This window comes from Pseudogymnoascus verrucosus (genome assembly GCF_001662655.1).
Source record: "Pseudogymnoascus verrucosus strain UAMH 10579 unplaced genomic scaffold scaffold_34, whole genome shotgun sequence".
In the NCBI taxonomy this organism is placed as follows: domain Eukaryota; kingdom Fungi; phylum Ascomycota; class Leotiomycetes; order Thelebolales; family Thelebolaceae; genus Pseudogymnoascus; species Pseudogymnoascus verrucosus.
This window is the reverse complement of record NW_017263685.1, coordinates 95,349-109,966: the sequence shown is the minus strand read 5'-3', so window position 1 is coordinate 109,966 and position 14,618 is coordinate 95,349. Positions and strand designations below refer to the sequence as shown.

General features: G+C 49.4%; 5 protein-coding genes across 5 annotated transcripts; 1 reads left to right on the top strand and 4 right to left on the bottom strand.

The window, feature by feature from the left end:
- Positions 1 to 228: 228 nt before the first annotated feature.
- VE01_07466 (uncharacterized protein) lies at positions 229 to 2,623 on the bottom strand. The gene is made up of 10 exons (XM_018276901.2): positions 2,284 to 2,623; positions 2,208 to 2,220; positions 2,080 to 2,156; positions 1,956 to 2,027; positions 1,777 to 1,899; positions 1,706 to 1,726; positions 1,493 to 1,654; positions 1,388 to 1,447; positions 1,231 to 1,337; positions 229 to 1,182 (listed from the first exon to the last, which is right to left on the bottom strand). Exons 1-10 carry the CDS (start codon positions 2,359 to 2,361, stop codon positions 393 to 395), a joined length of 1,503 nt encoding a protein of 500 aa, XP_018128760.1. The 5' UTR covers positions 2,362 to 2,623; the 3' UTR covers positions 229 to 392.
- On the bottom strand, positions 2,609 to 4,475 carry VE01_07465 (uncharacterized protein). The gene has a single exon (XM_018276900.2). It carries the CDS (start codon positions 4,366 to 4,368, stop codon positions 2,944 to 2,946), a length of 1,425 nt encoding a protein of 474 aa, XP_018128685.1. The 5' UTR covers positions 4,369 to 4,475; the 3' UTR covers positions 2,609 to 2,943.
- VE01_07464 (uncharacterized protein) lies at positions 4,476 to 8,557 on the bottom strand. Its single transcript, XM_018276899.2, has 2 exons — positions 8,208 to 8,557; positions 4,476 to 8,136 (listed from the first exon to the last, which is right to left on the bottom strand). The coding sequence occupies exons 1-2, from the start codon at positions 8,230 to 8,232 to the stop codon at positions 4,883 to 4,885; spliced, it is 3,279 nt and encodes a 1,092-aa protein (XP_018128684.1). The 5' UTR covers positions 8,233 to 8,557; the 3' UTR covers positions 4,476 to 4,882.
- Positions 8,558 to 8,707: 150 nt separating this feature from the next.
- Positions 8,708 to 11,642, bottom strand: LSB6 (phosphatidyl inositol kinase). The gene is made up of 2 exons (XM_018276898.2): positions 11,349 to 11,642; positions 8,708 to 11,298 (listed from the first exon to the last, which is right to left on the bottom strand). The coding sequence occupies exon 2, from the start codon at positions 11,238 to 11,240 to the stop codon at positions 8,982 to 8,984; it is 2,259 nt and encodes a 752-aa protein (XP_018128681.1). The 5' UTR covers positions 11,241 to 11,298; positions 11,349 to 11,642; the 3' UTR covers positions 8,708 to 8,981.
- Positions 11,643 to 12,792: 1,150 nt separating this feature from the next.
- On the top strand, positions 12,793 to 14,486 carry VE01_07461 (uncharacterized protein). The gene is made up of 2 exons (XM_018276896.2): positions 12,793 to 13,328; positions 13,395 to 14,486. The coding sequence occupies exons 1-2, from the start codon at positions 13,095 to 13,097 to the stop codon at positions 14,040 to 14,042; spliced, it is 882 nt and encodes a 293-aa protein (XP_018128683.2). The 5' UTR covers positions 12,793 to 13,094; the 3' UTR covers positions 14,043 to 14,486.
- Positions 14,487 to 14,618: the final 132 nt, after the last annotated feature.

The window sequence follows — 14,618 nt, the reverse complement described above, 5'->3', positions numbered from 1 at the left end:
TCATGGCGAATGAGATTGTATCACCTGTAACAAAAAATGCATGTAGTACAGTGTGAGCCAGAAAAGAGCCTTTTGGAATCTACTATTCTTGACAAAACTTGAAGAGTTTGTGGTGAATTTGGTCTGCGAAGCTTAAAGTACAATGTCATGAGCTAGCAAAGTCACAATGTGGAATCAGAGGTCGCTGGAGGAATATGGAAAATCATGGAGGATATTATATCATCTCTGATGCTGATGCGACCATCGATATCCTCCTCAGTTCTAATACCTGTCGATGCTCCTCATAGTGTTGTTAAAGGGGGTTTCCCACTGAAAACGAGCTATGCCCAGGCTACGTGTAGCTTCATAATATTCATAAAACACGCCTTCATCTCTGTCACAGAAGATGAAGCTCAACTCGCATTGCCTGGATTTACCGTACTTCTGTCAGGCTTGATATCAGGCGTGTTCCTAGCCCAACGCTCCAACACAGAAATGATACCCGAAGAGCCAACTACGACGCAGAAATCCCCTTTCTCACTCCATGCAACCGCTCTGCCAACACTTGTCACTCTTGGGATGCCCTCGATCTTGTGCGCTTTCAGGCTCTTCCAGGGATTTCCTGTCGCATATTTTTCATCCCAAGCGCCACGGTTCGCCTCGATATCAATGGCGGCCGCAAATGTTTCCGTGCTGAAGGAGGAAACGCTGCTTGTCGCAACACTTTCATCAATAGGTGTTTGGCTGAGCAAACGGTGCGTATCTGATTTTCCGGATTTCTTCGTCTGAGAAGCCAAACTGAGCCAATTTGGCTTAAGAACTGTCTCTGGAGATGTAATAAATTTTTGATAGTCGACCAGACGGGAGAGATCCCAAAAGAAGACTTTGGATGCTGAATTGCACATTGCGAGGACTGGATGCCGGAGAGAGGAGTATGGGGTGTACATCCCGAATCTCATGTACCATTGGTTGCACTGTGGTATGGCAAACTGGAGAAGGCGTTGGTATTGTCGTTGTGCTGTTTTATCGCCTTCGGGAACTTTGAAGAATGCGGATCGAGTTCTGGCACTTTGGTCGTATGTAGTCGGCGCTGCTGAAGCAGGAGGGACCTCTGCTGCGGACGAGAAGCGTGTAATTTGCCACAGGACAATGTAGCCTTCTTCATGCCCTCTTGATAGAATCAAATCATCATAGAACCGCACGCTGATATGGCATTAGCAAGAGTAAATCTTTGGATGGAAGAACATTTACCAGTCAACCGAATTCGAGTGTACTTCCGAGGTTGAAAAATGAGGATAGTGTATTGCTTCCGCCTTCTCAATTATTGTACTTTCATCCGGAAGCTTTGGCACCGTCCACTGTCCCAGTTTAGTTCCATGCTGCTAGGTGTCGAAGGGCAAATACATACCATGTTGACAACATGATCCTGGCCCGCAGAGAGGATATAGTGCCCATTTGCGTGAAAGTCCTATGAGGTTAGATTTTGTCAAATATACATATGCGGCGAACCTACGATGGATAGCACAGCATCTAAATGCCCCTCTCCAGCAAAGACGGCGATACAAGGTGACTCCTTGTGAGCCTTTCGAAGGCTCCATAACCTCACGGTCGAATCTTCTGAACATGACGCCAAGATGTGAGGGTTTGTCCTCGGGACCGCCAAATCAAATATTCCCTTTGTCAGTTAGTATAATCCATACTATCATCGATCTACAGTTCTGCTTACCCCTCCATGACCTGGGAGCACCTATGAAAAGTAAATATTAGAAAACCTCTCAGTCTCTTGAAGTCACTTACCTGAAGCAGCTCGCCAGTCAAAACATCGATGATTTTGATGAGAGCCGTCGACCCTGCATAGCACAGCAACGGGCGGCCATCCTCTGCCTGCGCCCAAGCTATGCTACAGTTGTCTGCATTGAGCTAGTGATAAGTTAGCAACTGAACTTCATCCATACCACTAGGTCCTTGAAGCATACCTCCTCGTCAACCACGGCTTGGATGGTTTCTACTCTTTTGTCCTTCGCATGAGTTGGACGGCACACTATTAGCTATAATATAATTAGTCAAGGCCGACCACAAAGATATGGGGGTGAAACCGACCTTCTTTCCTCCGACCGCAGCGAAGATAGGGTCATCCGTCGGCTTCCCATACGGATAAAACTTGACGTCGTAGACCTCTGTTATGAATGAGCTCCAAACCTCACCGCCCACTTCATAATTAAGCTCACCTGGACAGTCGACCTATACAATCGCTACCATTAGTATTTAAAGGCTGTAATGTAGATATTAATGATACGCCCTTACCAGCTCAATCATCTCTCGCCATTGCGGTAGATCCCAGGTCGCCTTATTTTTTGCCCGATCTGCCGGCGGGGCAGCCATCAAGACGTTTAATTCAGGATTGCGATGGGTTGGGGTCAAGAGAACAAAGGAATGAGGATATTGGAGCTGGAATTGTACGAAGGCGACTTGTAGGCAAATATGTAGAATAATAGGGAGCTGTCAAAGAGGAGACGGGTGTTGACACCGTAGTTGCAAACGCGGCTTTTGTGAGAGAGGTGACTAGTCTTGGCGAAAACAGACAATCACTAAATCGCCCTCAAAAATATTATGGAGACACAGATAACTCTAAATAGATTACTAGAATTACATAGTCCGTAGTAAGACGTGAATTGAATTCCGCTGGGAAATTTTGGACAAGGCTATAGCGTTAACACTTTCACATCTACCGAGGTTGGGTTGACTTCGTTAATTTGTTGGAGATCGCCCGATAACTGCTTATGAAACCTCAATTTGCTCAAAGATAGTTCATGACTTCATTTTCACTATGTCTATACTGAGTATTCCACAGCTACACTAGTGACCTGGATTATCTGGTTCTTATTTGTGACTGGAGTCCAAACTCAACATCCACTTCCCGACAGGACAGTGCAGGTCCGGGACGTCAATCCACAGAGGAGCCGTCTAAGCAGATTCGTCCTCATATCCAACCGCAGTCTCTTCTGTCTCCCAGTCCGGGATATGCCCGCCTCTCCGCTTAGCCACATCAAAGTGCGCTCTCGCCACCTCTACCATCTCTTTCTTAAGTAGCTCACCCTTCTCCGCCTCTGACCTCCTCACCCACGCCGACGCCCCCTCCGATTCACCACCAAGTTTTTGCTCCCAAGGTGAAAGGATACTCAAATCCCCAATATACAAGGCCAAATACCCTCGCAACCGGTGCAGTACATGGCTATCCACAAATGGTGGGGTCGTCATTATCTCATCCATGCGTGCTGCAACTTTCTCCGCCGCAGTTTTTGCGTGCATGCGCACCTCTTCCTTCTTCTTCCAACTCCTCACTTGCTGGCGTTGCGCTGTGCGCGATTCACGCTTTGCACGCCTTGCGAAGTATACTTCCTCCTGCGTGGCGCCGAGACTATCGTCGGCGCTATTCTCAGACTCCTCATCAGATAAAGAGTCTTCATGGTCAGAGGTAGAACCGTTGTTGCCGTCTCTTTGACGCATGACTAGCTGGTGTAGCGATTGCTGCTGTTTGCTTTGAATGCCATAGATCTCGCAGCTAAGCATTGCAGGCCAGAAATCAAGTGCTGAAGTGGCGGTGGAATATTGCCGTTTGTAGGGGTGTTGAAGGATAAGCCGGGCGTAGTAATCTTTCGCCCTTTCAAGCCCCTCAGCTGTGCCCCACGACACAGTTCCAGAATCCTGGGGGTCTAGAGGTGGAGTTTCTTGAAGATCGCCTTCACGACTAGTTCCATCGTTGCCTGCTGGAAGCTGCTCGCCTCTCCGTATGAGGAGTTCTGCACCCAAGCTCCAGTACCCTGTGGATCGAAGATCAACACCTTTACCTCCCACTTGAGCTCGTAGAAGTAATGCCCATGCCTTGGATGCCCGCGGAATATCGCCTTCCGCTATGCATCGCTGCAGAATAGCCGTCAAGACGCCTAAGTGCCGAACTTTTAGGTGAGAAGGTTTGCTACCTCTTTCGATGGAACTTAATTCCGCTTTTGACGATTCCCGATCCTCATCATCAGTAGCAAGTCCAGCATCCCATGGTAAATTCCTATGTGGGAACCCCGTGTAAGTTTTGCTGGGCAACTCTTTATCGAGTTCCAGCCCAGCAGCTCTGTACTGCCTGGTTTCGTCGGCGTTTAGCGACAGAGGGTTGCTGGTCACATAATCGAGGTTGGTACTTGGCGCAGGCGAGGATGGGTAATCAAATACAGAATTTGGTAGCGTGGATAGTGTGGACGGAGGGGGTGGCGAGTTCAATGGGAAGCTGCGCTTGCGTTTTCTGTTTGTTGATTGCCCAGCAGTTTGGGGAAATGAAGAGGCGGAGGTGGATATGCGGCCATTCTGCCATGAGAGTGGCAGGGCGAAGAGGGTCATTACGACATTAGAATGAAGAACAAAACAGGCAAAGTGAGGCTTAACTTGTGATAAGGTGGCGATGACGGTCCAGGCTGAAGAATCGGTGGTTAGCGCGCTAAACTCTGCGGGCCGAACCTTGGGGTCATACAAACTGGCGAAGACGGAGTACAACCCTAAAAGAGTCTTTTGGTAAATATAGTTTTAACAGTGCAAAATCATTTACTATTATCAAACTAAAAACCAAAAATTAATCAAGGGGAACATTTTTATTTCTTCGGACTAATCCCCAACTCGTGACCTGCACTTTGAGCAAAGCAATAGCACCACTACACCCCAAGCAAGAGCAAAAAATTATGGTTTTGTTATAAACGTTGGACATCGTATGCAGACCACCTCCTCTTAATATACCCCGTTAATACGCCACGCTATCATGTATCCGTCTGCTCCAGTATCTATAATTTACCCGCCAGTTTTCCCCCTCCTATAAATGCCAAACGCCTTTACATAAACCATTCCCAGTCATTAACCGCCCTCATTTGAATAGACTCCTGAGGTCCTCTAATCTCTTCTTTGTAGCTTCGGCCTTGTTGGTCGAGTTCTTCATATGATCCCGATCCATACTGAGACTCGCTAACTTCTTCTTCTTATCCTGTAACTCTAACATCTTCTCCTCGAAACTGTGCTTCATTATATATCGAACCGTTACAACCTCGCGCTTCTGGCCAAGACGATGGACACGATCGACAGCTTGGGCTTCCGCAGCTGGGTTGTATTGAGGCTCCATGACGTAGACTTTATTGGCTGTCGTCAAGTTCAGGCCCAAACCTCCCGCATTGATGGAAACAAGAATGACTGTGATCGAAGGATCCAAGCGGAAGGTTTCGAGCGCAGCGCCACGAGCTGTCCGCGACATTTTCCCGTCTAGGCGAGTATACTTGATATCGTTGTTCTCGAGAGCCATTTGGATGAGATCGAGATGAGATGTCCACCCGGAAAACACAACGCTTTTAATCGGGGGTTGGTCAGCCATGAGGTCGCTCTCAGCTTTCGAGGCCAGAAGATCTTGCAGTAAAGCAATGGTCTTCGTATGTGGCCCGTTGTATCTTCCGAGAGCCTTCGTGTGCTTCGGCCCCTCCTTTATCTCCGCTCGCGCAGTCTCATCCTCTTCAACTTGCCCTGCCTTCAAAGCGAAATAATCCATGCGTATGTATTGCTTGCAAATATAGCAGTTCGAGTGACGTTTATCAGTCGAGGTTGATTCAAGCGCTTTCTTGTATTCTTTCACACATCCATTACAAATAAGATGGTAGCAAGGAGTCATATGCCCAATCATGTCGTCTTTCCCTTCGACCTCAGTTTCGGAAGACGTAGCTCGTCCAATCTTGGCATTGCACATCGAACATGCGTCAGCATTCGTCTCTCTCATGAGATTATACATCTCATAAGCTTGCTTGTGGCTTAAAGCTGGCTTGTCTGCGTCATTGTCGTCGTCAAGTTCGATAGCTGAATCCTTGGTGATTCCTGCAGTGATCTTGAGGTCTTCATCGCCGAGCAGCTCTCTTCCGTGCGCACAAATCAAACGCAGACGTAAGATTGACTGAAGGATATGGACATACGCCTTGCCTCCGAGACTTTTTTCTTGCTGGCTTGTAAGAACTTTAACCCTGTCACTAGCATTTTTGGAGAAAATATCGTATAGTTCCTGCTCCTCTCGGTTGAAAGCAAGTCGGACAAGGCGATCGTGTCGAGGAGGCAGATTGATTCGATCTTTGAGACGACGAAGAGTGATGCTGTCGACCAGTAATCGGAGTTTCGGGAGAATCTCTGGATCCGCATTCTTGCAAGGGGCTAAGATGTATTGAGCGAACGCCCGCTTCTCATCAAAAGGCTTCAGGCGGAGAAACTTGAGGAGGGCTCCGAGGTCATCTAGCCTATTCTGAACTGGGGTTCCAGTAACTGCCCATCGACACTGAGCTTGCAGACGGCAGATGGCTTTCGATTGAAGAGTCGCCTGCTCACGGATCATATGTGCTTCGTCTAGAACAATACGAAACCAGTTCAGCTCTTCAAGCGGATAAGGACCTGGCTTCCCTTTGATACGCCGGTTGCATTCGCTCGCAACCGAACCGTAGGTTGTGATGATAAGATCGTAGTTCGCTAGTCGATCAATTTCCCTGCACCGAGTCCCACCGTGGTAGATGTGGTATTTCAGGCCGCCCTCCTTAATGTGCTGCCCGATCTGCTCTTCCCAGTTCGCTATCGTACTCAAAGGAGAAACGAGTAAAGTAGCCTTCGTATTCCTCTGAAGTCTAACCTCGTCTTCTACGGGCGCTGGTGGCGTCTTTTGTGCCCATGCTTCTGCTTGGTCCAGGGACGAAGTCAACAGTGAAAGGATGCTCAGTGTTTTCCCCAAACCCATCATATCAGCTAATATCCCCCCCTGAACTTGCTTAGGAACTTCGCGTTGTTCTTGGCAAGTTATAACATTGCGATATATTCTCTGGCCACTGCTTCCTTGCACCTGCTGCCAAAGCGAGCTGTTTGTCTCTTCAGCACTGCCATAGACATACTCCTTTTCCTTGTTTGTCATGAAACGGAGACCTTGCTTTTGGTGAGGAAGGAGCTCTGTTGTAACAAGAGAGTTCTGTGTCATTTCTGGGAGGTTTTCGGATTGTTGTAAAGAGTCGAACATTCCAAGAACATCACTGCGGATCTCTTCGACCGTCCGCATCGATGCAGCAGAGGCTGGAGCGTAGCCAACACAGCGGCCCCCAGGGCGAGGAACGAGGTTCTGCTTCAGTGATGCGTGGGGATTGCAGAGCTCAATTCCAGCTTCAACAGATAGTGGGGTTCGTAGCCATAGCTGCTTCTGCGATAGATGTCTCCCAATCTGAGTGGCATGCTTCTTGGCGCCGTAAAGTGTTAGATCAAGGTTAAATCTGCAAGAGCAGTCTGCGCCAGGGGGTAAGTCGCCTGGTTTCTTTTGCCGGGCAAGAATTTTTGCTGAAGTTCGAATACCCAGGTTTGAATCAATAAGTGGCACCAAGCCGATTGCCGTATTGACATCCAAGCATCCAAATACCGACCGAGTGCTATCCACCACGTGCACTATGGCAGTCTTGTCTTGTTTCCGCCTCAGATTAACTTTCACATGAGGCCAAAAATCTCGAGACAGGGCTCTTGTCCCTTCTTTGGCGGTGGGCACTTTGAAAGCATTGATGTCTGCTCCTTCAATACGCCCATAGCAGACTTCCTTATCGTCAGAGGTCCCGAGGACCGTCAGTTCCTCATCATCTTCCGTGAGGTCTACCGCGGGAGCTGTCGCTTTTCTTGGGGGCTCCTTTCGAGCCTCTCTCTCTTCCTTTATATACTCTCCAACAACGCCCTCTTGCCCTCCGCCCGAAAAGGTAGTCTGCAAGGATTCATAGCTCTTATCGCCCATGTCTAACTTGCGCCGCTTTTGTGGTAGAAATGCGCGGTCCGAGACGTTGTGGATGCGCTCGAGCATATGCCCGGTGTTATGCGCGTGGCCGTTCGCAGCAAATCCATTTCCATTCGACAGCGAGTTACTATATTGAGCAAATCCAGGCTGGCCTTGCGGGCTATCGAACTCGAACATCATACTCGGCGTCCGCGGCGGGTTTGCCGTGGTTTGTTCATTTCGAGCGGCCGGTTGGTGAGACTTATGAGAGGCCCTAGGGTCTAGTAGCGCAGCCGCGTCCCATTTTGGGTGTATATTTGTTGGTACAGTGGAGGCGTAAGCGGCGTCTTCGGATCGCAAATGTCCTGTATCATGACCAGTCAGTATGGTGACGCCTTCTAGGTATATCACTTGGGTGCGCAAAGTGTCCACATACCGTTTGCCTGGCCATAGGATGCCATCCTCGATCTCTCAGCCCCAAACCCTTTGCTACACTACGGAAACATGCAGCAATGCCGTTGTATTTTTCCACCCTTCGCGCGTTTGATATTTTGCGTTTGGCAGCTGCAGCCTCTTGGTGGAGGCAGGTTAATATGTATATGTATAGTCGCGGGAGCCTTGGCGATTCATGAACGTAAGGCAGCGCCCCGCGTTAATTATAGGGACAATGTGCGACTTCAAATAAGGCGGGAGCGGCGGAGTTGATTACTAAAGTCTTTCGGAGGCGTCAATCTGAAGTTGCTTACTGGAAGAAGGTTTGATGGCTGGCTGTCGCTGGACGCGGCGGGCGCCTTCGGGGTTATCGGATTCCCCATACAAATCGCCAATGTACATGATAAGTAAGCAGCCAAACCCAACCCGCCACTTCGAAGGCGTCATGTGACGCATAAAAATACATTCTAGGATCTTCTAACATACAAAGCCTTGAAACATTAACCATAATATATATTTCGTATTATCAGCCTATCAACGGTAGATTTATGATGCACATTTCAATTTTCATTACACTGTCAATAGGGTCTGACGTTTCTCATCTTATTCTCGGAATTCCGGTGGTATAGTAGTGGTACAAATACAAACGCCATTTTTGGCCCAAATTACAAATCCCGAGCCAGGGTGACCAATCCTCAGAACCACCACGCCCGCTGAATGCCTACATGCCCCAGCTGGTATATTTTACTCCCACTTATTAATACAGTACTTCGTATCTCTAACACCACGTAAAGACCGGGTTCTTGCTCTTGACAGTTTCCAATCGTTCCACAATCACCTTCCGCTGATTGTGTTCCATGTCTTCAGCCGCAGCATACCCAAGATCTCCTTCCAAATCATCATTGTCGTTCATTAATTGTCCGTGACTATCACCCCAACTCGAGAAGGATGATTTTCTCTGCTCCTTGCGATGCACCTGTGATAGTGGATGCTGGGGAACATGCCTGCTAAACTGAGTTGACGAGCGGCCCATTAGCGGCCGGCTAGGTCCTCCTTGATCACCGCTGGGACGAGATGCGGCTCCCTCTGGTGAAGCCACATCCGATCTAGGCGACATTGGGGAGAAGAGCTTCGCGTTGTCCTCGCTAGGTCGAGGCGAAAGTTCGAACCTGTTAGGATTTGGCAGTTCCGCAGGCGGGCTGCCAAAGCGTATTAGGTCTGCAGGCGCAGATGCGTTGGCTACGCTTATATCCATCTCCTCTCCAGCCTCGTCACTTAATTCTGCCTCGCGTTGACGGCGGCGCATGTCAAGCGATGGCGCTCTCATTGGGACAGCAACTGGAATATCAACCAGGTCATCCCAGACACAGACACGTGCCCTGCGTGTAAGCTCCAAAGGTCCATGATCGCTAGTCTTGAGCGTCTCCACCACATTCCATGCCTGACCTTTCATAACCGAAATCTGCCTCGCAAACATTCGCTCTTGAAAATCAACATCTTGGCTGAAAACTTTTCGTAGAGCAAGTTGAGTTTCGGTCCACCATAGCTTCGACGTAAGTAAAGGTAAAAAGTGCTCGCGGGTTTTTTGTGAGAAGGGCTGCCCAATAAGTGATACAGGCAGGAAGAGCCAGCCGTACGGAAAGCTTCGCCACGCATCTGGGTGTTTCCAGGGCCACGACAGACTGTTATCGATTGCACCGATACTCATACTTGGCTCTGGTTCCTTGCCAGGACTTCCTCTTCCGGATCTTCCAGGATACATAGGCTCCTGCTGCCGGTATGGGCGAGCTTGAGCAGTTGGCGTGTCTTCTCCAGAAGGCATGCTTGGTGGGTCTGATACAATAGAAACGGACTCGTTCTCCCAATCCACCTTGATCATCCAGTTGTCCAAACCTCTATCCGTATTGCGCATAATGTAATCCAATATCACCAACTTCTCAAGCTCTTCTCGGAAAGCTGTCTGTAATTTCTCTGTCCAAAAGAATTTCCTCTGCTCCGCTTCTTCCGCTGTAGAAGCGTTTGGTATTCCGTCATCTTCGTCATCTGACGCAGCGCCACTTGGGCGGCATGGATCATTCCACGGCCTCTTTTTCCGTGGAGCATCGCTGACCCTAAACCCTCCATTTAACTGGTCTGGCCAGGGGTGTTTCCGCAGAAATATTGTAGCGTCAGAGAAACCCTGTAGGAAAACCTGGAAACTCCCCGGCTTCATCGGGAAAGGTTTTTTCTTCCTGTAGAAGTTGCGCCGCGCCCAAAAGTCGTAGTGGAAGGATTTGGAGGAGAGGTGAACGATGTCGGTATATGGGACTAGATTTGTTTCCAGCCTGCAATCGAGTGTATAAGCTGCCGCCTCGGAAACGTAGCTCAGGTTCGGAATGAGGCAAGCCCGCCCAAAGAAACATGGAAACAGGTTTCGATGTATCCACTTGTTCCATTTGGGGTTTCCAGCGGCGTATGGCTCTTCGTCTTTTGGCTTGAAAACTCCAACCACTTTCCCTTCGCAATTGCGCGCGAAGTAGCTACCAGAGCTACCCTGTGATATCATCTTTGGGTGTACACCTTGTTCGATAGCCACCCTGACGCTCTCCACTGTGGCCTCGAATTGTTCGGCGGTCATCTGGCCTTGTCCGACTGCTGCCAGTTGCTCTGAGGTAGCCGGTCGTATCCAGTCTGGTGCCTGGAAAACCGAATGGTGTATCTCCAAGCGCTCCTCTTCGTCGCTCTTTCCCTTGACCTTCCCGATCTTGAATTTCGACGCAATCTCGTCCGCCCATCGTTCCAGGCGCGCATTAATCGCCTTAATGTCGACGCCGGATGAGTTGCTCAGGCCCCGGTGTCGGGTTCGACTGGATCGTTGCTGGGCGTTGCTTCCTTCGGCGTACATGCCAGCATTCGGCCGGGGAGGTTTGATAGAAGCATATCGACGAGATTCAGCGGGTTGTAGGGATTGTTGGTAGTTCTCGTCCTCCTCGTCCGTGGAGTCCTCGGCTTGGGCGAGACGAGCATACCCCGTTGTGGGTGGCCTTGTCCTGGGCATCTTGATCAAACGCCCATGATAACAGAATCGAGTGGGAGACTAAAGGAATGAAGTACTGCTACTGCCTGTCAGTTTCAATACAGCTTGTCACATGAAATAAACACATACCGTACGGCGTGAATTGTGAATAGAGTTGTTCGTGGTCTGCGCCACGGTTTGTACTCTCTGTACCTTCTATATCACGTGGTCAGATTGGGATATGGAGATAAAAAGGAGAACTACAGGTGGTCTAGAGTATCCACCTAGTTGATCACGACTACTATTATGGAAAATATACTCTCCGATAGAGCTGAATTGAAACAAGGCCAATAGTTATTTTGCCGATCCAAGTTCTTCAATGGAGATGTCATGATGGTCCAGCCTGATTTTTTGTCTGACTTATGCACCTCGTCAGTCAAACCGGTAATGGTTCCCGTTTGGACTGTCAGATGTCAGTAATTAATATCTTACTCCGTACAGTTCTGAGCTGAACGGTAAGACCGGAGCTTTATCATGAGGAATACGTGACGCTGCTTCCCCACAAATAATTTGAGGCAGATTGCCCCGGATGCCGTGTGCTCGGTGGAGCTTTTTATAGATTGTAATTTGCATATCGCGACTCTTGGCACGATGGATAAGGGGCAGCGTACCAACTCTGAGGGCTCACATATCTAATCCAACTCAGTATCTACAACACAAACCAGAATCCCTTTCCTGATTTTTCGGCGGTCGACTGGCGATATTTCATGAATCCTTTTACACCTACACCTTCTTTATAATATAATCATATTTTGGTTTAGCAGCGAGCACTTTGAAGCTCCCAGATCACGCTCTCTTTTTCACGAATTCCCAGTCATCAGGACGCGACGAACAGATTCCTACAATCGATTTCCTTTCATTTCACACACGACGCCTTTCAACAACTCAAACGACGATAATATTTGCAATCCTCGAACTGAACGCCTATATATACACCGTGGTTCAATATGGCTTCGACACTGACATCATACCGGCCTATCGAGCATCTCCCACCGGCGGGACGACCACAAGATCGCGCATTCGGCCCAGCCAGCACGATGGATCCCAATCCCCAGTTGACTGCTGCTGGAGGTGCCAAACCTCGATCAACATCGGCTGTATCTTCGACACTACACCACAGCGCGTCGATGCCCCAGCTACCCGCGCTCTCATCGCTGGCATCAATAGCCGCAAGCGCAGACTCGCACCCACTGAGGTCAGTAACTACAAACTCATTATACATTCTACACACATCCATACACATCCAATCCGGGACGGTGCGGCATGACGTCTCCAAGTTTCTCCATCCTTGAACGGCGCGTTCGGGAGTTCAGGAGATATTTGTCACCCCTGCAGTTTCTTTATCGTTATCGGCGATTCTACTCTAATCTATGGTACGATATGGTACATGTACAGAACGGGGGCTAACTTTATCACCGATAATCAGGCAGTTTACCGCTGGAACAGCAACAAGCAAGGGATTGAACTTTGCCACGTCGTCGCCATCGGCCACCAGTGTTGGGGGAGCAGGACTTGGGAATTCTCCTGTAAGTTTTATATTCCTTCTTTTTTGTTTATTTACTATTCTGTCTCCCACAATATTATTGTGTTATGCGCCAACGTATGCCACACTTTGTATAGTGTACAGAAGAAAGTGCGTGCGACTAGGGACGGAGGGAAGTACCACGACAACTGGCAGTCGGGCTTCGCGCCCAATAGCCGTTCCATTATCTCGCTTACGGCTCAGAGCCCTGCCATTCCTTCCCTCCACGTCTCAAGCGAGGCAGCGACTTGCCCATCCCAACCCAAGATTCAAATCTTTCAATCTCTTATCGTACTCTCCACCGTATCGCAACTATGGCAACAATGTCTAACAATGATCGCGATATGGCACAGCCCATATGCCAGAACTGCACGACATCAACAACTCCTCTATGGAGGAGAGATGAAATCGGCTCCGTACTCTGCAACGCCTGTGGCCTTTTCCTCAAGCTCCACGGTCGCCCTCGTCCGATAAGCCTCAAAACAGATGTTATCAAAAGCCGAAACCGCGTCAAGACCTCCGGTGCCGCGCAAGGTCAAAAGAAGAAGGTATGTTTATTGGAAACATCGATGAAATCCCCAGTAATGCCCGAACGTGCTAACCTACCTTATCAGAGCCTCTTTGACGCATCGAACGGACTTGGCGACGCGCGATCGCAAGCCAACACTCCTCCCCCGACTGGACTCGGCGGCCATCGTCGCACATCTCATAAATCGCAAAATGGCCATTCTGAAGGGTCGCACTCGCCAATATCGCGAACCGGGACTCCATCGATGTATGGTAATCGCATGGCGCCATTCAATGGGTCCGAACTTACCGATCATCAACTTCATTCGCCTTCGTTACCACAAATGCACTTGCGCGCCTCATCGCCTGGTCGATCCGAGTCATCCGTCAACGGCGACCGCCACCTGGACGTACCGCAGACATACGAACAGCTTCTCGCCGCGAATGCCTCTCTCAAAACTCGCGTCAGCGAGCTCGACTTGATCAACGAGCTCTTCCGGGGGCGCGTCACACAGCTAGAACAAGACGAAGCCAATGCGCGACGAGGCGAGGAGATGAAGCGGGACTCTGAGCGCACTCTGCGCCAGCACCTTGAAGAATCGCAGAGACGCGAGAACCAGCTCAAGCGACGCCTTGATGACCTCGAGCGCGAAGTGGCCGAGATGAACGAAGGCAATGAGTCGCGCCACAAGAAGATACGCCTGGATGTTGCGGTGGAGGACAGCGAGGTCTCTACGCCCACGTCCGCCACATGAAAACACCCCCAACATTCCTATTGCTTTGTCGATGATACCACGTAACGGCCTTTAACACACACACACACCACTTTGACGCTCGATGGCCTCTTTTTATCGCCTCTTTTTTTATTAACTTTCTTGTACCACCACCAAACTCTTAGCCTCCTGTTCTTTGCAACGGGGATCAGCGCTGGCTTTTTATAACGGATGGGACAGCAGGGTCCTCTTCCGGTTTTTTTAATGCGTTACTCAACTTAATAGAGTTTTACAACCTGTCAGCGCCTTACTTGGGCGGCGCTGGATCATGTCGGGGGAGGGAATAGATGTTTCTTTCGACATGGCGGAATGGATGACGGGACGAATGGGATGGAGTGCGGAGTATATGGGCAACCGCCTTGCTAATGTTTGTAAAACCAAACCCAAAAGTTATAGCCCTTGAAAAGGATATTCACATTACGAACTTAGCTTTTGACGTGCGTTGCTGGGTTTCATGTGAATTGCTGTGATCCGTGAACATGGCAGAGATGCTGTCGCTCGTAGTCTGTCTTCCAGGCTTCCTCAACGATATTTTCTGAGGCCATTTTCAAAGCCCGC

What these genes read in the sequence shown, in the direction of transcription:
- VE01_07466 (XM_018276901.2), bottom strand. Translation starts at nt 2,361, where the DNA reads ATGGCTGCCCCGCCGGCAGATCGGGCAAAAAATAAGGCGACCTGGGAT. An exon ending in TGACTGGCGAGCTGCTTCAG is followed by an intron (nt 1,727 to 1,776) that starts GTAAGTGACTTC and finishes TACTTTTCATAG; the next exon opens with GTGCTCCCAGGTCATGGAGG. An exon ending in AGGATCATGTTGTCAACATG is followed by an intron (nt 1,338 to 1,387) that starts GTATGTATTTGC and finishes AAACTGGGACAG; the next exon opens with TGGACGGTGCCAAAGCTTCC.
- VE01_07465 (XM_018276900.2), bottom strand. Translation starts at nt 4,368, where the DNA reads ATGACCCTCTTCGCCCTGCCACTCTCATGGCAGAATGGCCGCATATCC.
- VE01_07464 (XM_018276899.2), bottom strand. Translation starts at nt 8,232, where the DNA reads ATGGCATCCTATGGCCAGGCAAACG. An exon ending in ATCCTATGGCCAGGCAAACG is followed by an intron (nt 8,137 to 8,207) that starts GTATGTGGACAC and finishes GTCATGATACAG; the next exon opens with GACATTTGCGATCCGAAGAC.
- LSB6 (XM_018276898.2), bottom strand. Translation starts at nt 11,240, where the DNA reads ATGCCCAGGACAAGGCCACCCACAACGGGGTATGCTCGTCTCGCCCAA.
- VE01_07461 (XM_018276896.2), top strand. Translation starts at nt 13,095, where the DNA reads ATGGCAACAATGTCTAACAATGATCGCGATATGGCACAGCCCATATGC. An exon ending in CGCAAGGTCAAAAGAAGAAG is followed by an intron (nt 13,329 to 13,394) that starts GTATGTTTATTG and finishes CTACCTTATCAG; the next exon opens with AGCCTCTTTGACGCATCGAA.